This window comes from Pelodiscus sinensis, chromosome 1 (assembly GCF_049634645.1).
Source record: "Pelodiscus sinensis isolate JC-2024 chromosome 1, ASM4963464v1, whole genome shotgun sequence".
NCBI lineage: Eukaryota > Metazoa > Chordata > Testudines > Trionychidae > Pelodiscus > Pelodiscus sinensis.
Window position 1 is genome coordinate 334,432,606 of NC_134711.1, and position 23,010 is coordinate 334,455,615.

Genomic DNA, 23,010 nt, shown 5'->3' on the forward strand with positions numbered 1-23,010 from the left:
GTAGGCGTATGTATGCACTTTACTAGTCTTCTGGAATCTTTCTTATCTTCAGTGACTTTTCAAGGTAATAGTTAATGGCTTGGCCGTATTCTCACCTGGATCCTTGATATTCAAGGATACAGTTCATCAGACCTTGGTGACTTGAAGACATCTAACAGGAAGTGTTTCATATTAACGTTGTCTCTCCACCCAGACATTTGTTCTGTGAACATCACCCGTAGACCCAGGTCACATACAGGAAGTCGTGGACATTCCAGGTATCTGCATGAAACACAGCTCCTCCTCAGAGTTGGACACCTCCCCTACTACATGTCAGATTCTAACACCGCCAACTTCACCAACCCCTCCACTTTCATCCTCTTGGGAATTCCTGGCCTGGAGGCAGCCCACATATGGATCTCCATCCCCTTCTGCATCATGTACATCCTAGCCATCTTGGGGAACATCGCCATCCTCTTCATTGTGAAGAGGGATCCAAGCCTCCATGAGCCCATGTACTATTTCCTCTGCATGCTGGCCATCAACGACCTGGTCCTGTCCACAACCAACCAACCCAAAGTGCTGAGTATCTTCTGGCTCAATTCCAGGGAGATCAATTTCAGTGCCTTCCTCACCCAGATGTACTTCATTCACACCTTGTCTTCAATAGAATCTGGAATCTTCGTGGCCATGGCGTTGGATCACTATGTGGCCATCTGCCATCCCCTGAGACATTCCACCATCCTCACAAACTCTGTGGTGGCCAAGATCAGCCTGGCTGTGGTTCTGCGTGGAAGCGTGCTTGTATTTCCCCATCCCTTCCTGGCAAGGCAATGGCCATACTGCAGAACCAACATCATTCTCCATTCGTACTGTGAGCACATAGCTATAGTGAATCTAGCCTGTGCTGATATCCAAGTCAGTAGTTACTACAGCCTCTCCGTGGCATTCTTCATTACAGGCCTGGACGTGGTTCTTATTGCTGTGTCCTACAGCCAGATCCTCAGGGCTATATTTAGCCTCCCCACAAAGGACGCCCGGTTCAAAACTTTTGGGACCTGCAGCTCCCACCTCTGCGCCGTTTTAGCCTGTTACATTCCCAGTCTCTTCTCCTTCCTGACACACAGGTTTGGCCAGAACGTGGCCCTGCATTTCCACATTCTCGTGGCCAACATCTACATCCATTTGCCCCCCATGCTAAACCCCATCATCTATGGCGTGAGGACCAAACAGATCCGGGACACGCTCCTCCGTCTCTTTTCTCGTCAAGGGTCCTTAAGTTTTCTCGTGGTGCTTTGACTCTCAGGCTGAGTGCAGTGCAGAGCTGGCTGGTGAAGTGGCCCTGGGCCCTATTTCCTGTATTCAGGGCTGGATTAGGAAAGGAGCTTTAGGAACTTAAGCGTCTCCTTAGCCCAGGGGCATGGGCTACATTCATAATGCTCGCATTTTCTGGGCCAGCCCTTTCTAGTGGGGCGGGAGCAAGGTGACTTTGTGTGCTTCTGGCCCTCCATACACTTCTGGAGCGATGTTGCAAGAAGTGCCATTGAAACTCCAGCTTTATGCTGCCCTCAGTTGGATGCCCCTCTCCTGTTGCTCCCATTAGCCAGGAATTATGGCCAACAACAACTGAAGGGCCCATCTGTGCAGGTGAGCCAGGCTGTGCAGAATGCTCTGGCCCTCCCAACCATCACTGAGGCTTTGTCTACACTGGCGGCTTCTTGCGCAAGAACATCTTGCCTTTGCACAGAAGCACCCATGGCTGTGTAGATGCTCTCTTGAGCAAGAAAGCTCTGATGGCCATTTTAGCCATAGGGCTTTCTTGTGCAAGAAACCCCCACCGATCATCCACACTGCCCTTTTACACAAGAGCTGCTGCACAAGAAAGCTTACACCTGTTAGAAAAGAGCATAGCTCTTGCGCAAGAAGCCTTCTCTTATTACGCCGTACTGTAAATCTTCTTGTGCAAGAGCGGGTGGGCAGTGTGGATGCTCTGCGGATTCTTGCGCAAGAATGGCTGTTCTTGTGCAAGAACCCGCCAGTGTAGACAGAGCCTGACTGTATCGTCCTCACTTCCATTGCCCACCTCCAGCTGGAGAGAAGCCATCTCAGATATTGGTAGGGGTTACTTACGCTCTGGCAGATAACAAGCAATTAGGGGTCAGGAGCACTGTATATATCTACTATAGAAGAAAGAAAATGAAAATATACTCTACTCTAATACTAACATGGCCTGACATTGTGTGGCAAGTATCTTAAGTGACACTGTTTAGGTTTAATATTTTAATAGATATTCTCACTGCATTGCTAACTCTTCAGAAAGAAGGACCCATCACAACTCTCAGGTTCTATCTCAGCTCTTTGAGGGGAGTGGGGTCTAGTGGTTTACAAGGGTGGTAGAGATATCAGGAGTCTTCACAGGAACATTAAAAAGGCCATACTGGGCAAGACAAATGGTCTGTCAAACCTATCATCCCTTCTTCTTACAATATCCAATTCCACGTGCCTCAGAAGCAATGGACAGGAAAGCTGGGTGGACTGTTTATAGTAGCTAGCAGCGTGAGGCTGAATAAAATCCTGTCCAGTTTAAAGGATTTAGTTTGCATTTGTCTTTATTTCTTATGTAATCAGCTTTATATGTACACTCAGGCTATGTCTAGACTGCAAGTCTCTTTCGAAAGAGGCTTTTTTGTCTCTTGTGGCCTTACAGGCTGCAAATCTCTGTAAACCTCAGTGCGGCACATCGAGCAGCCTCTGCTCTTTTCATATGTAGCCTGCCTGCTCCCTAGGTGTAAAGGTGACACAAGGGGAGCAGCTCAAACATGTAAAGTCTCTGGCCAGTAGCAGGACATTGGCTCTGTAGGCGTGACATCACAAGGGTCTTTTGCAAGACTTCAGCGTATTGGTTGAAGGAGCTTGGGAGGCAGTGACCTCACAGAGAGACCACGGCAACAGTCAGGTGGGACGGGCTGCAGGGAAGGGGCTACCTCAAGGACTCCCCATGGCTTTGCCAGTGTCCCTTGAGGCCTGGGAGACAATTCAGATTGATGAACGTGAGTGTGAGGAGGCTCCACTTAAGAAATCCCTCCTTTCCTACTTACAATTTGAGTACAAGGCAGAGGCCCCTGTGGAGAAGGTCAGAGCCTCAGAGAGGTTTGGGAGCTAGTCAGCCCGATCCGTCTGGTGCCAGCTAAACTCTGGGCATGGACACAATAGGGCTGCATCTATACTACGATCCTCTTCCGCAAGAGGAAATGAAATGGAACACTCATTTGCATATGTTGCATGCTCATCTGCATTTCCTCCTCTGATCCCTTTTGCTCAAGAGGTTTTTGTGCAAAAAAGTCCACCTTTAGCACAAGAGCCGTTCTTCCTTGAAGCTCTTGCACAAAAGGGGTTTTTGGCACAAAATGAAGCCGTCTACACCGTGGTTTTTTGCACAAAAACCACTTGTGCAAAAGGGATCTGAGGAGGAAATGCAAATGAGAGTGCAACATATGCAAATGAGCTCTCCATTTGCATTTCCTCTTGTGGAAGAGGATCGTAGAATAGACACAGATTAGGTTAAGGTGGGAGAATTTTTTTCCCACTTTGCCGTTTGTTCTTTCCCTGGGTGAAATGGGGTCTAGTGGCAATGAGGAGACTCCGGATGTTGATGAACCAGCCGGAATAATGCATCTGCTTGGGGAATTGTGCTGTTGCTCTCCATTGATTAGCGAATATCAGGAATAACCTTCTAGTTCTTCTAAAATACTTAGGGAATAATCACTGAGCAGTGGGTTGTCCTGCAGCTCATCTGAGATCACTTTAGTGCGATCGCACAGTGTGTGAAACTCAAACCTGATGGCTAGTGTGAATGGCAGGACTCGGGTCCAGTCCCCAACACTCTCCTGAGTGGCTGTGTGACATGAGACAATGAACAGCAGCATTATGTCATCACCATTGCCAGGTATTGCAGTCACTCCTCATCACAAAAGGGGTTACTCGTTTCAAAATAACAAGCCCGTTATTTTGAAATAATTTCGGAATAACGGGATTCCTGTGTGGATGCTCACTTTGATACTTCGAAATAACTCCCCAGTGCAGACATGTCCTGATTGGCGATGGACATTGGCTCCCAGCGTGCACATCTCACAGCTGTCCCTGCGCCAGTGCTCGGCATGGGATGCTGCTGCAGACTCTGGGCTGAGAGAGGTGCGGAACAGGACTACTTTAAAGGGGATTCCCAGAATTCACGTCCCTCCCAGAATTCACAGGTACCAGCTCCTGCTGAGGAATTCACCTGTTGCACAAACCCAGTGCAGCATGGGAGTAAAGGGACAGTTCATAAGTCTATGATCCTTTCTGCTCTGCACAGGCATTCATCATCCCAGAGCTCTTCCAAAGCACTGAGTTTGCTCCAGTGTTATGAGCTTTAATGTCCCTGTCACAAACTCCTGCTACTTTTGGAAACCTCAGATTCGCCTTGAGAGGATGGTGAAGGCTGAGGCCTCTCCCACCCTGCCCTCTGTATCCGAGCTATGAACAGCCCAGCCAGAGCCACAGTCCATTTTCCTCTTGGTGTGACGGAGAGACCGTGGTTACAGGGAAGTCAGGTCTCTTGGGTTCTGTCTGTCATCCTGCCACTGAGGCTCTGCGGGTGCGTCTAGACTACATGGCTCTGTCGACGGACAGAATTTACTCGACTTAGTCAATGAAGTGGAGATTTAAATAATCCCCACATCATTAACATAAAAATGGCCATCGTGCTGTGCCAATCATCAGCTGATCCGGCACAGCACGGCAGTCTACACGCAGCACGGTCAACAAGAGAAGCCTTTGTTGACCGCGTCAATATGCCTCATGAAATGAGGTTTACCGGAGCGGTTGACAAAGGCTTCCCTTGTCAACTGCATCGCGTCTAGACTGCCAGTCTGTGCCGGATCAGCTGATTGGTGGTGATGGGGGACTTCAACTATCCAGACATATGTTGGGAAACTAACACAGCGAGGCACAGGCTATCCAGTAAGTTTCTGGACTGCATTGGAGACAACTTTCTGTTTCAGAAGGTTGAAAAAGCTACCAGAGGAGAAGCTGTTCTGGATTTGGTTTTAACAAATAGGGAGGAACTAGTTGAGAACTTGAAAGTGGAAGACAGTATAGGGGACAGTGATCACGAAATAATAGAATTCATGATCTTAAGGAAAGGTAGAAGGGAGACCAGCACAATTGAGGTTATGGATTTCAGGAAGGCAGATTTTGATAAGCTCAGAGAACTTGTAGGTAAGGTCCCATGGGAAGCAAGACTGAAGGGAAAAACAACTGAGGAGAGTTGGAAGTATTTCAAAGGGACGTTGTTAAGGGCCCAAAAGCAAACAATTCCGCTGTGTAGGAAAGATAGAAAATATGGCAAAAGACCAGCTTGGCTTAACAAGGAGATCTTGCACGATCTCAAAATAAAAAAGGAGTCGTATAAAAATGGAAACTAGGACAACTAACAAAGGATGAATATAGGCAAGCAACACGGGAATGCAGGGGCAAGATTAGAAAGGCAAAGGCACAAAATGAGATCAAACTAGCTACAGGCATAAAGGGAAACAAGAAGACTTTTTATAAATACATTAAAAGCAAGAGGAAGACCAAGGACAGGGTAGGCCCACTGCTTAGTGAGGAGGGAGAAGCAGTAACAGGAAACTTGGAAATGGCGGAGATGCTCAATGACTTCTTTGTTTCGGTCTTCACCGAGAAGTCTGGAGGTGTGCCTAACGTAGTGAATACAAGCAGAGAGAGGGTAAGTTTAGAAGATAGGATACACAAAGAACAAGTTAAAAGTCACTTAGGAAAGTTAGATGTCAGCAAGTCACCAGGTCCTGATGAAATGCATCCCAGGGTACTCAAGGAGCTGATAGAGGAGCTATCTGAGCCTTTAGCTATGATCTTTGAAAAATCATGGCAGACAGGGGAGATTCCAGAAGACTGGAAAAGGGCAAATATTGTGCCCATCTATAAAAAGGGGAATAAGAACAACCCAGGAAACTATAGACCGGTCAGTTTAACGTCTGTCCCAGGGAAGATAATGGAGCAGATAATTAAGGAAATCCTATGCAAACACTTGGAAGGTAATAAAGTGATAGGGAATAGCCAGCATGGGTTTGTGAAGAACAAGTCATGCCAAACAAATCTGATAGCTTTCTTTGATAGGATAACGAGCCTTGTGGATAAGGGAGAAGCGGTGGATGTCATATACCTAGACTTTAGTAAGGCATTTGATACGGTCTCGCATGATATTCTTATTGATAAACTAGGCAAATATAACTTAGATAGGGCCACGATAAGGTGGGTGCATAATTGGCTGGATAACCGTAGTCAGAGAGTTGTTGTTAACGGTTCTAAATCCTGCTGGAAAGGGATAACAAGTGGAGTTCCTCAAGGGTCTGTTTTGGGACCCGTACTGTTCAATATCTTCATCAATGTTGTAGATATTGGGATAGAGAGTACGCTTATTAAGTTTGCAGATGATACCAAACTGGGTGGGGTTGCGACTTCTTTGGAGGATAGGGACATAATTCAAAATGACCTTAGCAAGTTAGAGAAATGGTCAGAGGTAAACAGGATGAGGTTTAATAAAGAGAAATGCAAAGTGCTCCACTTAGGAAGGAACAATCAGTTCCATACATACAAGATGGGAAGCGACTGTCTAGGAAGGAGCATGGCGGAAAGGGATCTAGGGGTCATAGTGGACCACAAGTTGAATATGAGTCAACAGTGTGATGCTGTTGCAAAAAAAGCAAATATGATTCTAGGTTGTATCAACAGGGGTGTTGTAAGCAAAACTCGTGAAGTCATTCTGCCGCTCTACTCTGCACTAGTTAGGCCTCAGCTGGAGTACTGTGTCCAGTTCTGGGCGCCACATTTCAAGAAAGATGTGGAGAAATTGGAAAGGGTACAGAGAAGAGTGACAAGAATGATTAAAGGTCTAGAGAACATGACCTATGAAGCCAGGTTTCATGAACTGGGCTTGTTTAGTTTGGAAAAAAGAAGATTAAGGGGGGACATGATAGCGGTTTTCAAATATCTAAAAGGGTGTCACAAGGAGGAAGGAGAAAATTTGTTCCTCTTGGTTTCTGAGGACAGGACAAGGAGTAATGGGCTTAAAGTGCAGCAGGGGAGGTTTAGATTGGACATTAGGAAAAAATTCCTAACTGTCAGGGTGGTCAAATATTGGAATAAATTGCCTCGGGAGGTGGTGGAATCTCCCTCTCTGGAGATATTTAAGAACAGGTTAGATAGACATCTGTCAGGGATGGTGTAGACGGAGCTTGGTCCTGCCTTGAGGGCAGGGGGCTGGACTCGATGACCTCTTGAGGACCCTTCCAGTCCTATTATTCTATGATTCTATGATTGTCGGGACAGCATGGTGGCCATTTTTATTTTAATGACGCGGGGATTATTTAAATCCCCGCTTCATTGACTATGTCGAGTAAACTACTTTACATAGCTCCGTCGATGGAGCCATGTAGTCTAGACACACCCTATGAGACCTTGGCCAAGAAGCCTTTCCCTAGAGTTCAGTTTATATGTCATAGATTCATAGACTTTAAGGTCAGAAGGGACCATTATGATCATCTAGTCTGACCCCCTGCACAGTGCAGGCCACAGAATCTCACCCACCCAATGCTAGAATAATCCTCTCACCTAGATCTCAGATATTGAAGCCTTCAAATACTTTGAAGGCCCCAAGATGCAGAGAACCCTCCAGCTGTGATCTGTGCCCCATGTTACAGAGGAAGGCGAAAAACCTCCAGGGCCTCTGACAATCTACCCTGGAGGAAAATTCCTTCCCAACCCCAAATATGGCGACCAGCTAGACCCTGAGCATGTGGGCAAGACTCACCATCCAGACACCCAGAAAGTTCTCTATAGTAACTCCTATCATCCCATGTCTCTGTAATGGGGATACGTTCATGGTGACTTTCCTTTCCTGGGCATTTTCAATATCCATCAATGAAAGCTGCCACATATTTTGATTATAGTGACTGATGAAAATTACTGAGATTTGATTAAGAATGTTCAATTTAGATGAATTGACTAATCAAATAGTCAGTGCAATTTGCATCAAAAATTCAGTTGCTCGATAAGTGCACCTCCGCCTTTGAAGTGTAGCAACAGCCCCGGCGCTCTTCCTGTAATACAAAGGCAAAGCGCTGCAGGGAGCAAAGGGCCAAGAGGAGCTGGGAGTCCCAAGATGACCCCAGGCTCCACGTGGCCCTGCTGCTTTGAAACACTGCATGCTGCCCGCCCCTGGGCTGCACGTGGCATTTCAAAGTGTCAGCACTGCATGGAGCCCATGGAGCCCACCTCCTCGTGGTGCTACCACTTTGAAGCACCCCCTCTCCCTTCCTACTGCCTCTTTCTAATATAGACAGCAAGGGGGGATAAGCGACTAGTCAACTCCTATGTCGACTGTCCGACAAACGTTTACCTAAGTTGGATAGTCAGCGTGTCATTCACATCCCTAGATTTGATCCCTTAGCAAGAACCCTTTGGCTGTGTCTACACTCACGGCTTCTTGTGCAAGTAATTTGCAAATGAGGCTAAGTGTGGAATATCACCGAGTCTCATTTGTATACCTAATGAACCACCATTTTTTTCAGAAGAGGCTATTGCGCAAGAAGGAGCATCTACACTGCCCCTTGTTGCGCAAGAAAAACCCTCTTGCGCAATGCCGTTCTTCCTCTCAAGTAATAGGCCTCCGGAGGTCTCTTCCAGCTCTAAGAGTCTATGACTTTCTATGAAATGCTGGTAGAAGCAAACATCCAACATGGGAAACTTGAATGCAAACAGGGAAAGTTTGGCAAAGGTCTAGGCAAGTGAAAATGAGATCTTCTAGTGGAATGTTTCAGGCAGCCTTCACTACAGCTAGTGCAACCAGTCCTGCATAGAGAGAGCAATCTGTTTGTAAGCCTCATTCACCTCTGCTCTTTGCTCCGTTAATGTGTGTGGCAAGGAGTTACACAGGCCAAATATGGATTGTGTAAGCAGTTGTCTTCGATCAATTTTATATACACCACATTTCATGTAATTGAATATTCCCTTGTGCATGTGTTGAGAGACAGGATAAACATAAATGTCAGCTCTACTTTATTATCAATTGATTCATAGAGTTTAATCTGAGAAGGAATTCATACAGTTTGATTTCCTGCGTATGACAGAAGATTAAATATTGCCCTTTTAACATCTTTATCTCCCTCCATAGTGGTTTTTAAGTCCTGGCTTGACAGTCCCGGCTGGGATGATACAGTTGGGGGCAGTCCTGCCTTGGGCAGGGGGTTGGAATCGATGACTTCTGAGGTCTCTTCCAACCCTGGGATTTTGTGATTCAATGATTCTATGATTCCATGTTCGATTAAAACCTGGTCGACAACAGGATTTTGCCTTATAGTATCATAAAACCACATGTTTCAAGGGCTTATTAATGTTGCCTGGTCTCCTCCGTGCTAAGATACAGGATTTTTTTGTCTAAACTATCCAGCCTTTGAAAAACCTCCAGCAAAGGAGTATCCACAATATCTAGAGGGGTGTCTTCCAATGCACTCCTGTTCTTACAGCCAGGAACTTATTCCTGACATTTCATGGAGTCATAGAATCAAAGCTCTGCAAGGGATCTCGAGTGGTCATCAAGTCTAGCGCCCTGCACTTTTGGTCCCCTGTGTCAGCACCTTTTAAAAATCTCCAGGGATAGAAATTCCACAACTTCTCCAGACAATGTATTCCAGTGCTTAAACACCTGAGAGTTAGAAAGATTTCCCTAATGCCCAACCTAAACCTCATTCACTGAAATTTAAGCCCATTATTTTTGTCCTATTATCTCAAACTATGCAGAATAATTTTTCTCCCTCTGTCTTGTAATAACATTTTAGTCCCCATGCACTGTCCCCTTTTCTATTATTATACAAATTCTTTTATACAGTTCTTTTAATCTTCCCTCATAAAGAATGTTTCCCTGTCCTTTGTTGTTGAAGTCCCTTCGACTTCTTACAGTGTAGAAAGTTAAGGTACAGTACTTCAACTTCATCTATGCAATTAACATAGCTGAAGTTGCATATCTTAATTTGACCTTATCCCGTAGTGTAGACATACCCTATAAGACTTTTACAAGTCTTCTTTCCCAACTTCAATGATTTTTCAAAGATAATAGTTAAATGGCTTGGATATATTCTCCTCTGAATCCTTGATATTCTAGGATATATTTCAGGAGACCATGGTGACTTGAAGATATCGAACAGGAAGTGTTTCATATTTAGATTATGCATCTGACTAAGTAGGCCTTTACACCGGAAAGCTTATGCTCTAATAAATCTGTTAGGCTATAAGGTGCCACAGGACTCCTCGTTGCTTTTGCAGATCCAGACTAAGATGGCTACCCCTCTGATATTAACATTGTCTCTCCATCCAGGCATTTGTTCTATGAACATCACCCCAGAACCTCGGCATCCATCTCAAAGTTGGACACCTCCCTTACTTCATGCCAGATTCCAACACCACTGACTTCACCAACCCCTCCACCTTCATCTTGCTGGGCATCCCTGGCCTGGAAGGGAAACATGTCTGGCTCTCCATCCCCTTCTGCACCATGTACATCATAACCCTCTTGGGGAACATCACCATCCTATTAATCGTGAAGAGGGAGCCGAGCCTCCATGAGCCCATGTACTATTTCCTCTGCATGCTGGCCGTCACTGATCTGATCATGTCTACATCCATCCAGCCCAAAATGTTGAGCATCTTCTGGTTCAATTCCAGGGAGATCAGGTTCAGTGCCTGCCTCACCCAGATGTATTTTGTTCACTGCTTCTCTGTGATAGAATCTGGGATCTTCGTGGCCATGGCTTTTGATCGCTACGTGGCCATCTGTGATCCCCTGAGACATTCCACCATCCTGACAAACCCTGTAGTGACCAAGATTGGCCTGGCTGTGGTTCTGCGTGGAAGCGTGCTTTTTATTCCCCATCTCTTCCTGGCAAGGCAGTGGCCATATTGCAGAACCAACATCATCCCCCACTCCTACTGTGAGCACATCGCCGTGGTGAAGCTGGCCTGTGCTGACATTCACATCAGTAATTACTACGGCCTCTCTGTGGCATTTTTCATTACCGGCCTGGACGTGTTTTTTATTGCTCTGTCCTACACTCAAATCCTCAGGGCCATTTTTCACCTCTCCACAAAGAACGCCCGGCTCAAAACATTTGGAACCTGCAGCTCCCACCTCTGTGTTGTCTTAGCTTTTTACATCCCAGGTCTCTTCTCCTTCCTGACACACAGGTTTGGCCAGAATGTGGCCCTGTATTTCCACATTCTCATGGCCAACATCTACCTCCTATTGCCCCCCATGCTAAACCCCATCATCTACGGGGTGATGACCAAACAGATCCGGGACAAGCTCTTATCTCCTCCAGGGTCCTTAAATTTTCTCCTGGTGCTGTGAGAGAGCCTAATTCGAACTACCTACTCCATGCCGTGTGTAGCCGCGATCACGCAGTCCGCACTAAGGGGGATTTAAAAATGGCGGCGCCTGGTAAGATGCAAATGAAGCCCAAGATATTTAAATACCGGCCTTCATTTGCAACTTCGAATGCCTACATTAGCCACCCTAGTTCGAATGAGGGTGGCAGTGTAGACATACCCTGACTCTCTCCCAGAACCTACACCCCAACCCTGAGCCTCCTCCTGCACCCAAATTCCCACCCACACCCTGATCCTTCTGACCTGAGTCCCCTCCCACAGTTCAAATCCTTCGGCCCCAGCCTGCAGAGTCCTCCTTCACTCCAACCATCTCATCTCCAGATCCACTGCAGAGCCTTCACACCTGGTGAGATCCCTCTCCCGCACCTGCCCTTCGGCTTCAACCTGCAGCTCCTTCTCACACACTGAGCCCCTCATTTTTTGGCCGATCTCAGAGCCTGGGGGAGGGGGCTCAGAGTCTAATCAACCAGGCCTCCAGAAGAGTTAATCTGGCCCGGCCTGTATCACTTACTGGAGGGGCACAGAGTCACTAAGCTTTCATTGTCCTCACTGTGCTGTATCAGTGTGACAAATGAGCCACCTATTGCTAGACCAGCACCTCTGCTCCAGCCGCCTGAGCAAAAGGCATGTGAGTGAAGAGTCCAGGAGAAGGCAAAGACGGGTACAGACGGTTCGCACTATGAAATGCTACAGATTTACCCAGAAAGTTTGGGGTTTGGCTTGTGTGTCCGGGTGCCATTTACAGTTGCCAGACTCTGGACTTTCACCTGGACTGCCCAGTTCAGAAAGGGATCTGGTAGTTTCCAGTTACTGTACGACTGAGGGAGGCACTGGGTCACTAACCCATGCCAGATCCTGACCAGACTCAATCCGACAGGCAGGCTTCTTGTGAGGCTGCAACAGTTCCCATCCCAGGTATGCTGGGGAGGAGGGGAAGGTCACTTATGGGGGGGAGAGGCCCTCAAGGTCCTTTTGAACCTTACATAAGAACATAAGAACGGCCGTACTGGGTCAGACCAAAGGTCCATCTAGCCCAGTAGCCTGTCTGCAGACAGCGGCCAACACCAGCTACCCCGGAGGGGATGGACTGAAGACAGTGACCAAGCGATTTGTCTCCTGCCATCCCTCTCCAGCCTCTGACAAACAGAGGCCAGGGACACCATTTCTATCCCCTGGCTAATAGCCTTTTATGGACCTAACTTCCAGGAAATTATCTAGCTTCTCTTTAAACTCTGTTATAGTCCTAGCCTTCACAGCCTCCTCTGGCAAGGAGTTCCACAGGTTGACTACGCACTGTGTGAAGAAGAACTTTCTTTTATTCGTTTTAAACCTGCTACCCATTAATTTCATTTGGTGTCCTCTAGTTCTTCTATTATGGGAACTAATACATAACTTTTCTTTATCGGCCCTCTTCACACCACTCATGATTTTATAGACCTCTATCATATCCCCCCTCAGTCTCCTCTTTTCTAAACTGAAAAGTCCCAGTCGTTTTAACCTTTCCTCATATGGGACCCGTTCCAAACCCCTAATCGTTTTAGTTGCCCTTTTCTGAACCCTTTCCAAGGCCAAAATATCTTTTTTGAGGTGAGGTGACCACATCTATACACAGTATTCGAGATGTGGGCGTACCATAGTTTTATACAGGGGCAGTAAGATATTCTTGGTCTTATTTTCTATCCCTTTCTTAATAATTCCTAGCATCCTATTTGCCTTTTTGACCGCCGCTGCACAATATGTGGAAGTTTTCAGAGAACTGTCCACGATAACTCCAAGAACTCTTTCCTGATTTGTCATAGCCAAATTAGCCCCCATCATACTGTACGTGTAGTTGGGGTTATTTTTCCCGATGTGCATTACTTTACTCTTATCCACATTAAATTTCATTTGCCATTTTGTTGCCCAATCACTCAGTTTGGTGAGATCTTCTTGGAGTCCCTCACAGTCTGCTTCTGTCTTGACTATCCTAAACAGTTTGGTATCATCTGCAAACTTCCTCAGATTCATCACCCAAAAAGGACGGTACAGATTCAGGAATTTCCCCAACGTCCTCAGCCGTGACGACTGAAGCAAAGAAATCATTTAGTTTCTCCGCAATGGCTTTATTGTTCTTGATTGCTCCTTTTATAGCTCGATCATCTAGGGGACCCACAGGTTTTTAGCAGGCTTCCTGCTTCTAATGTACTTAAAAAACATTTTGTTATTTCTTTTTGAGTTTTTGGCTAGCTGTTCCTCACAATCTTTTTCTGCTTTTCTCATTACATTTTTACACCTTAGGGCTGCTCAGAGCACTCACCCTAGCCCCAGGTCTGAAAGGGAGTCCTTAGCTGCAGCACAGCTTGAGTGTAGAGTGTGTGTGCATGTGTGTATTACTGAAGTATGGTGTGAAGGCGGAAACACCCACAACCTGCCTCTCAGGTCCACCAGTGAAGAAGCTGGACACTGCTAATGGTCCCAGTAATGGGTGTGCACATGCCCAAAGAATTCTTTAAAATGCAGGCTCTCTGCAAGGCCCAGAACATCCTGCTGACAGCCAGGCCAGGGTTGTGCATTGGAGCTGTCTCTCACCCACCCAGCAGCCTGTGTAACCAGCCCTTCTTAGTGCTATTACACCCCCCCTCTCTCCCCTAATCCTTTTGTTTCACACAGTAGCTGCATTTTGTCTTAATTTGGTTTTAAGGTACGTGGGGCAGGGCCTGTTTCTCCCTCTGTGTTTGCCAAGGGGCTAGTACAAAGGGCCTGGAACTGGAGCAGGATCTGTGGAGTCTTCCACTGGACAAACAATGGTCATAAGTAGCACAACACACTAGCTAAATCAGGGACTGGTGCCCACCCACATAGCCTTTACCTACAGATGAAGATCAAACCATGTTTAGCATCTGCAGAGTGTTAGGAACATGAATACTTGTGGACACGGCTCCCCGGTTTGGCTCAGACAGGAATGTTCATTCAGTCTCATTTCAGGGCTTAAACACACAGGTGCTTCTGCACCAGAGAAATACCCCAGACTGCCTAAATGAGCAGGAAGAGAATTCAGCTCTGGAAATCCATGTGCCCTCCATCCATGTTGGAAATAAGCCAGGACACTCTGGATGCAGGTGAAAACAAGCCGAGGATTTATTACACCAGCTGATGGAGTGACACGCAGGGGTTCCCCTGGTGAACACTGGTTAATTAACACAATACAATAGATTATATAGTCAGCAGGTGGACGGAGGAGAAGTGATTTGATAGGTCTAGCAGCAAGACGACATGAGCACATAAGCCAATAGAACTACTAAAGATTACATAATATCTCCGCCTATTGCAAAGTAACAACTTATTAACGAATACATTAAGACATATAGGTGGTTATTGTTTAAATGCTAAAACAATGTTAGCAAAACAGTAATAACATTTAGTTTGCATTTATGATGATGATGTTTCTTATAGCAGGCGGGTATGGCTTTGAGTTGGTGCAGCACTGGGTTCTCAGGCTCATTATCTAGGAGTGAAGCAAGAAGCAAGACAGTTAAGCAAATTTATGAATGTTATTTTAAGCAAAATGTGTTAGGTTACTAACTGGAGTTCAGTTTGAGTGTTTTAGAATGTGGTTGCTATGGTGCCTAGGGTCGTTCCACTGTCTGCAGTTCTTATCCTGACTGTGGTGTTCTTAGGCCTTAACCCTAAAATGGAGTTATGCTGTTTAGAGGCCTATTAGCACATTTAGGGCTGCCTCAGTTTACCCTACAATCCAGCACAGTGCTGGACTGTTTGCCTGAGCCTGGTACTTCTGAATTCAACTGAAGGTGGGAGAGACTGAAAGGAGATGAAGCAGAAGAGAAGAAATGCAATACAACACTAGTCCAGTCTGTATTCTGCCTACAGGGCCGTCCTTGTTCCATGGCAGTTTTTGGAGAGGCCCCTAGCTCCACCCCATCCAAAGGAACTCCCTGTTTGGGAGGCTTTCACTGAATCTATTCCTGCAGACTGATGTGTTTGCAGGTCTCTGAGCGGGAGCAGAAGTGGAGTCTAGGGGTGTGTCTAAACTACATGGCTCCATCGATGGAGCCATGTAGATTAGGCTGATCAGCAAAGGGAAATGAAGCCGCGATTTAAATAATCGCGGCTTCATTTAAATTTACATGGCTGCCGCGCTGAGCCGACAAACAGCTAATCAGCTGTTTGTCGGCTCAGTGCGTTAGTCTGAATGCTTCCATGCTGACCTGAAAGCCCTTTATCGACCTCCCCGTTATGCCTCGTAGGATGAGGTTTACCGGGGAGGTCAATAAAGGGCTTTCATGTCGGCAGGGGAGTATCCAGACTGCCCCGATCTGCCGACAAACAGCTGGTGTCTATGATTCTATAATCATAGACACCATGCTGACGGCAACGACCCCACGAGATGCACTGGCATGCCCAGGGGCAGCTCTGGCTCTGCATGGCCGAGTGCTGTGGTGTCCCGAGTCCAGGGGGCTCCCTTTAAGCACGAGCCTCAGATACCTCGGATATCAGCCACACTGAGGGTCTGTCTACACTACAGCACTAATTCGAACTAACGCATCCAGACTAAAAAACTAGTTCGAATTAGCGTTTTGCTAATTCGAACTAGCATGTCCACACAGAGTGGACCCTGAATCGGGGTTAAGGATGGCCAGAAGCAGTGCCATCAGGGCATCAGATGAGGACTTAGAGCGTGGAGCTGCTGTCTCAGGCTAGCCGAGGGCTGTGCTTAAAGGGTCCAGACCCCCACCCTGGACAGACAGTTCTCAGGGGTGCCCCGCTTGCAAAGCAGTCCTGGCTTGGATTGCCTGGAGTACCCACACTGGGTACATCAAAGCACTCAACCATCAGCCCGGCTGCACTTGCCACAGGCTGCCATCTGGGGAGAGGGGGCAATTGGGGGGCTGCAGGAGAGCTTCCACCCCTAAAAGCCCACAGAGCCACCCCAGTCCTCCCCATCGGGGGCTCGTACCCCATTCCTCCCTCACCTCCTTTCACTTACCCTTCCCTAGCCCCCCTTTCTGATGTACAAAATAAAGGACACGTGTGGTCAAAAATAGAATCTCTCTTTATTGAACAAAACTGGGGGAGACTGGGAAAAGGAGGTGGGAGAGGGGAAGAGAGAGAGTGGGAGAGGGGAGGGCAACTACAATGATGAGGGGTTTGAAACAGGTCCCATATGAAGAGAGGCTAAAGAGACTGGGACTTTCCAGCTTAGAAAAGAGGAGATGGAGGGGGGATATGATAGAGGTCTATAAAAGCATGAGTGGGGTAGAGAGGGTGCATACAGAAAAGTTCTTCATTAGTTCCCATAATTGATGGACTAGAGGACACCAAAGGAAAGGAATGGGTAGCAGGCTTCAAACTAATAACAGAAAGTTCTTCTTCCCAAAGCAAAGAGACAACCTGTGGAACTCCTTGCTGCAGGAGGCTGTGAAGGCTAGAATTAGAACAGAGTTTAAAGAGACGTGAGATAAAGTGATGGAGGTTGGGTCCATGGAGTGGTATTAGCCAGGGGGTAGAAGTGTTGTCCCTGGCTGAAATTTGTGGAAGGCTGGAGAGGGATGGCATGAGACAAATAGCTTGGTCACTGTCTTTGGTCCATTCCCTCCAGGGTCCCTAGTTCTGGCCGCTGTCGGCAGACAGGCTACTGGGCTAGATGGAACTTTGGTCTGACCCAGTCCGGCCATTATAAGCTCAGGGCTCAGGGCTCAGGGTCGGGGGTCTCAGTGGACCACCTTGATTTTCATGCAAACCTGCTCCTGGGTGGCCAGGCTGGCAGCTCTCCTGCCCTAGACGGCCACTTTCCTGTGCCTAGTGCGGAGGTCGTGGACGAAGTCCACGATGTCTGCACTGGACCAGGCGGGTGCCCGCCTCTTGCGGTCCCGGGAAAGCTCCCGGGAGCCGCCAGCCTGGTCCCGGCAAGAGGGGGTGGGCTGGGGGACATCGGGTGGCTGGCTCTGTACTGTGCCAGGTGCAGGGTCTGCTGGCTGAGTGCTGGCAGGCTTGCACCTGGCACGGGCACCGTAGCCAGCCCATGCCCCTTTAAGGGGCCTGGGGCAGGGAGGGGGCAGTTGAGTTTCCCTGGTGTTGGCCAGAGTGGCCACCAGGGAAAGTTGGGGAGGGCTAGCCTCCCACTAGTTCGAATTAAGGGGCTACACACCCCTTAATTAGAAGTAGTAAGTTCAATCTAGGCTTAGTCCTCGTACAATGAGGTTTACCTCGTTCGAACTAAGCACTCCGCTAGTTCGAATTAAGTTCGAACTAGCGGAGCGCTTGTGTAGCGCCTATCAAAGTTAATTCGAACTAACGTCCGTTAATTCGAATTAACTTTGTAGTGTAGACATACCCAAAGCAACTACTGACCTGATGCCCTGCTGTAACTGGTCTTAGCTGCTCTGAAATGCAATCCAGTGTGGACGTGCTATTTCGAAATAGCAAAACGCTATTTCAAATTAGTTTTTGGGTCTAGATGTGTTATTTCGAATTAGCTTAATTCAAGTTAAATATTTCGAATTAAGTTAATTCCAAATAGCGCTGTAGTATAGACATACCCAAAGAGCAGAGTGACCCTAAGTGACTGGCGTGTTGGCAGGTCTCTGAGTGAAGGTGGCTGTTGGCTCCCAGAGCGCGCATGTCATGGCAGTAGGGAGCTTACGGCTCCAGTTACTTCTGGAAACCTCAGATTTGCCATGAGGGGATGATGAAGGCTCAGGCTGCCTTTACTATCCTGCCCCCTGCATCCCAACCAGGAACGAGCTCTGCCACAGCCAACGTCCAATTTCCTCTTGGCAGGATGAAGGGACCATGGTCATAGGGTTGTCAGGACTCCTGGTTCTGTCTGTCGTCCTGCCACTCAGTCTCTGGGAGACCTTGCCCAAGAGACCTCCCCCTAGAGTTCACTTTACCTATCTGTGTAACGGAGCTGGGACACGTTCCTGGCCACTTTCCTTTCCCGGGTGTTTTCGGGAGCCATCAATGAAAGTTGCTACATAGTTAGATTCTAGTGACTTACGAAAATGACTGAGCTTTGATCCTTTAGCAATTCACCTTCAGTGCACACAGACAGTGTTTGTGTTTCCAATTAGTCACCGGTCTCCTGATCTTTCTGTCTCCCCATCCTACCTGGGCATATTCAGAGTATGAGGCCTTGCTGGGTCTAGGGACTGTTCCTAGTCTTCTTACTAATGAACTATAATTGGTCAGTGCACACAAGCACACAGAGCAGCCAATTCCTCTCTGACTCAGCCCAGAGCCCAGGAGTTCTCCTCGCCCTTTGGGAAAGTTCCTTAATTAGTGTTGACTTCTAAAGCTGGATAAATAGCCCGGAAGCCCAGCCAGACTTCTACGCAGCTTCTATATATCCAAAGGCCACTTCTCTCCTAGACAATGAGCAATCCCCCGAGACTGCACAGAGCTATATAACAAACTGTGTGTGCTCCTGTGTTGGCTCTCGGCTTGCGACGGTGCTGCAGACGTTGGGCTGAGAGAAATGCAGGACGTTGCTGCCCAAGGGGGATTCCCAGGGAAGACACTTCCATCTCAGGATTCACAGGTAAACACCCCATTCCTCAGGAGCTCACCTGCTCCACAACCCCAGTGCCACATGGTATTGAGGAGAGATTGCAAATATCTATGTTCCTTTCTCCTCAGCCCAGGCATTAAACATCCCAGTGCCCTTGCCAAAGTGGTGACTTTGCTCCAGTATCCAGGCTAAAATGTCCCTGTTTGCTGTGCCTCCCTGTCTGACATGCCCAGCCCCCAGCCATCTGTACGTCAGTGTCTCAGGATCTTTTAGCAAAGGGCTGAGGAGCCAGCTGTGTGTAAAGACACAGAGCCTCTTCCCCCTCTCTGGGGTTCCAGCACTCTGGCTGTTAAAGTTGCCGGACCTGTTTTATGACGTTTATATCCCAGAAAGCCCGGCAGTGCAAGGGAACCTCACCAGAACAATCACGAGAATCTTTCAGCCTTGTTAAAAGGATTTCTCTCCTAGTCGTTCGAGAAGTCACCTGGACTGTCGTGTCTCGGAGTTTTTTTTAAAATGCCCGTAGATGGAAGTAGACAACATGGAGAATTTCAATTGCAATAGTGAACATTTGGCAAACCTATAAGCAAGTGATAATGAGCTCTTCTAATGGAATGTTTCCGACAGTCTTCGCTACAGTTAGGGCAACCAGTCCTGCACAGAGGGAGCACTCCATTTCTAAATGCCTGATCTACATTCTTCATCTGTAAATTTATAGCATTTAAGTTACAACAGACCATCTAGTCCAGTCGTAGGGAACCTTTTTTGGGTTGGGGACCACTGATCCAAGAAACAGCCTGTTAGATTTTTGTGTGCTCCAGCCCCACAATGAGGCACATTGTTTGGCCTAGTGACTAGAATTTGACCAAGACCTGGTATGCACCAGAATTTAACATCATAGAATCACAGAGTTAGAAGGGACTGAAACAAAATACAGGACTATGTAGCACTTTAAACAGTAACAAGATGGTTTATTAGGTGATGAGCTTTCGTGGGCCAGACCCACTTCCTCAGATCAAATAGTGGAAGTAAATTGTCACAACCATATACCAAAGGATACAATTAAAAAACGAACAGATATGAAAAGAACAAATCAAATTTCAGAACAGAAGGGGATGCGGGGGGAAGGGGGGTCTTAACGACTTAATTACTTGCATCCTGCTTCAAAAACCTTTTAAATCTGCACTTGAAAGGGAATCCTCTGAACTGTTATTCATGCTAAAATTTGACACTCTACGCGGGGGTCTCAACAAAGTCTCTGGCTATCTTACCCTTTACAAAGATAGTCTCCCCAATTAGCATCTCTAATACCATTTAGAAGGGACTGTTAGGGTCTCCTGGCCTCCTCCCTACCAAGATACGGGATTTCTTTTGTCTAAACTATCCAGCTTTCTTAGAAGAACCTCCAGCAAAGGAGTATCCACCACGTCTGGAGGGGCGTCTTCCAATGCACTCCTGTTCTTACAGCCCGGAACTTTTTCCTGACATTTCATGGAGTCATAGAATCAAAGCACTGCAAGGGATCTCGAGCGGTCATCAAGTCGGGGCCCTCCACCTCTCATTCCCTGAGTCGTCTCCTCTTAAATGTCTCCAATGATGGAGATTCCACAACATCCCCAGACAATTTATTCCAGTGCTTAATCACTGTGCCAGTTAAAAAGATTTTTCTAATGCCCAACCTAACCCTCCCTTGCCGCAATTTAACACTGTTGCTTCTTGTCCTGTCTTCGGGAGTTCTGCAGTAGAATTTTTCTCCCTTTCTTCGTAATAACTTTTTAGTCCCCATCCACCATGCTCTTTTCTAGATTATATAATTTTGTAAATCTTCCCTCATAAATAATGTTTCCCAGTCCTTTGTTGTTGTTGCTCTTCTCTGCCTTACTAAAGTTTATATATAACACATCTGTGGCTTTCCCCTTATCCACAAGACTTCAAAACCTGTTAAGGAAAGCGAACAGGTTGGTTTGACATGATTACTTTCTGACAAATCCATGCTGACTATTACAAATCACATTACCATCTTGTAGATATTTGTAGATATAAATGGACTCCTTAGTTGTTCCATTATTATTATTATTATTATTATATTTTGGTACAGAAGTTAATCTGACTGGTCTGTAATTCCCGTGGTTGTTCTTTTCACCATTTTTATAAGTATGCGTATGTATGCACTTTACTAGTCTTCTGGAATCTTTCCTATATTCAATGATTTTCAAATATCATAGTTATCTCCTTAATTGTATTATTATTATTATTATTATTATTATCAGGGCTTGACAAGCGGTGGTGAGTCCCGCTCACCAGCTTTGTGGTTTGGCACATTGCACATACACTGATCATGCTGCGGCGCTGTGCCGAGCTAAAATCTATTCACCATGGGCGAGTAGATTGCCGTAATTGTTGAGCCCTGATGATGATGATGATGATTATTTTATTTTGGTACAGCAGTTAAGCAGACTGGTCTGTAATTCCCTAGGTTGTCCTTTTCATCATTTTTACAAGTAGGCGTATGTATGCACTTTACTAGTCTTCTGGAATCTTTCTTATCTTCAGTGACTTTTCAAGGTAATAGTTAATGGCTTGGCCGTATTCTCACCTGGATCCTTGATATTCAAGGATACAGTTCATCAGACCTTGGTGACTTGAAGACATCTAACAGGAAGTGTTTCATATTAACGTTGTCTCTCCACCCAGACATTTGTTCTGTGAACATCACCCGTAGACCCAGGTCACATACAGGAAGTCGTGGACATTCCAGGTATCTGCATGAAACACAGCTCCTCCTCAGAGTTGGACACCTCCCCTACTACATGTCAGATTCTAACACCGCCAACTTCACCAACCCCTCCACTTTCATCCTCTTGGGAATTCCTGGCCTGGAGGCAGCCCACATATGGATCTCCATCCCCTTCTGCATCATGTACATCCTAGCCATCTTGGGGAACATCGCCATCCTCTTCATTGTGAAGAGGGATCCAAGCCTCCATGAGCCCATGTACTATTTCCTCTGCATGCTGGCCATCAACGACCTGGTCCTGTCCACAACCATCCAGCCCAAAATGCTGAGCATCTTCTGGCTCAATTCCAGGGAGATCAATTTCAGGGCCTTCCTCACCCAGATGTACTTCATTCACACCTTGTCTTCAATAGAATCTGGAATCTTCGTGGCCATGGCGTTGGATCACTATGTGGCCATCTGCCATCCCCTGAGACATTCCACCATCCTCACAAACTCTGTGGTGGCCAAGATCAGCCTGGCTGTGGTTCTGCGTGGAAGCGTGCTTGTATTTCCCCATCCCTTCCTGGCAAGGCAATGGCCATACTGCAGAACCAACATCATTCTCCATTCGTACTGTGAGCACATAGCCATAGTGAAACTGGCCTGTGCTGATATCCAAGTCAGTAGTTACTACAGCCTCTCCGTGGCATTCTTCATTACAGGCCTGGACGTGTTTTTTATTGCTGTGTCCTACACCCAGATCCTCAGGGCTATATTTATCCTCCCCACAAAGGACGCCCGGTTCAAAACTTTTGGGACCTGCAGCTCCCACCTCTGCGCCGTTTTAGCCTGTTACATTCCCAGTCTCTTCTCCTTCCTGACACACAGGTTTGGCCAGAACGTGGCCCTGCATTTCCACATTCTCGTGGCCAACATCTACATCCAATTGCCCCCCACGCTAAACCCCATCATCTATGGCGTGAGGACCAAACAGATCCGGGACACGCTCCTCCGTCTCTTTTCTCGTCAAGGGTCCTTAAGTTTTCTCGTGGTGCTTTGACTCTCAGGCTGAGTGCAGTGCAGAGCTGGCTGGTGAAGTGGCCCTGGGCCCTATTTCCTGTATTCAGGGCTGGATTAGGAAAGGAGCTTTAGGAACTTAAGCGTCTCCTTAGCCCAGAGGCATGGGCTACATTCATAATGCTCCCATTTTCTGGGCCAGCCCTTTCTAGTGGGGCGGGAGCAAGGTGACTTTGTGTGCTTCTGGCCCTCCATACACTTCTGGAGCGATGTTGCAAGAAGTGCCATT

The 23,010-nt window shown here is 47.0% G+C and overlaps 3 protein-coding genes and 1 pseudogene across 3 annotated transcripts in view; all 4 read left to right on the top strand.

The window, feature by feature from the left end:
• Positions 1-23,010, top strand: part of LOC102444446 (olfactory receptor 52R1-like) — a 130,627-nt gene that overhangs the window by 37,198 nt on the left and 70,419 nt on the right. The gene's annotated exons all lie outside the window — the stretch shown is intronic.
• On the top strand, positions 310-1,278 carry LOC142818734 (olfactory receptor 52B2-like). The gene is made up of 2 exons (XM_075900441.1): positions 310-997; positions 1,067-1,278. The coding sequence occupies exons 1-2, from the start codon at positions 310-312 to the stop codon at positions 1,276-1,278; spliced, it is 900 nt and encodes a 299-aa protein (XP_075756556.1).
• On the top strand, positions 10,469-11,351 carry LOC142827742 (olfactory receptor 52E2-like; annotated as a pseudogene).
• On the top strand, positions 21,142-22,764 carry LOC142818743 (olfactory receptor 52R1-like). The gene is made up of 2 exons (XM_075900547.1): positions 21,142-21,145; positions 21,680-22,764. The coding sequence occupies exons 1-2, from the start codon at positions 21,142-21,144 to the stop codon at positions 22,762-22,764; spliced, it is 1,089 nt and encodes a 362-aa protein (XP_075756662.1).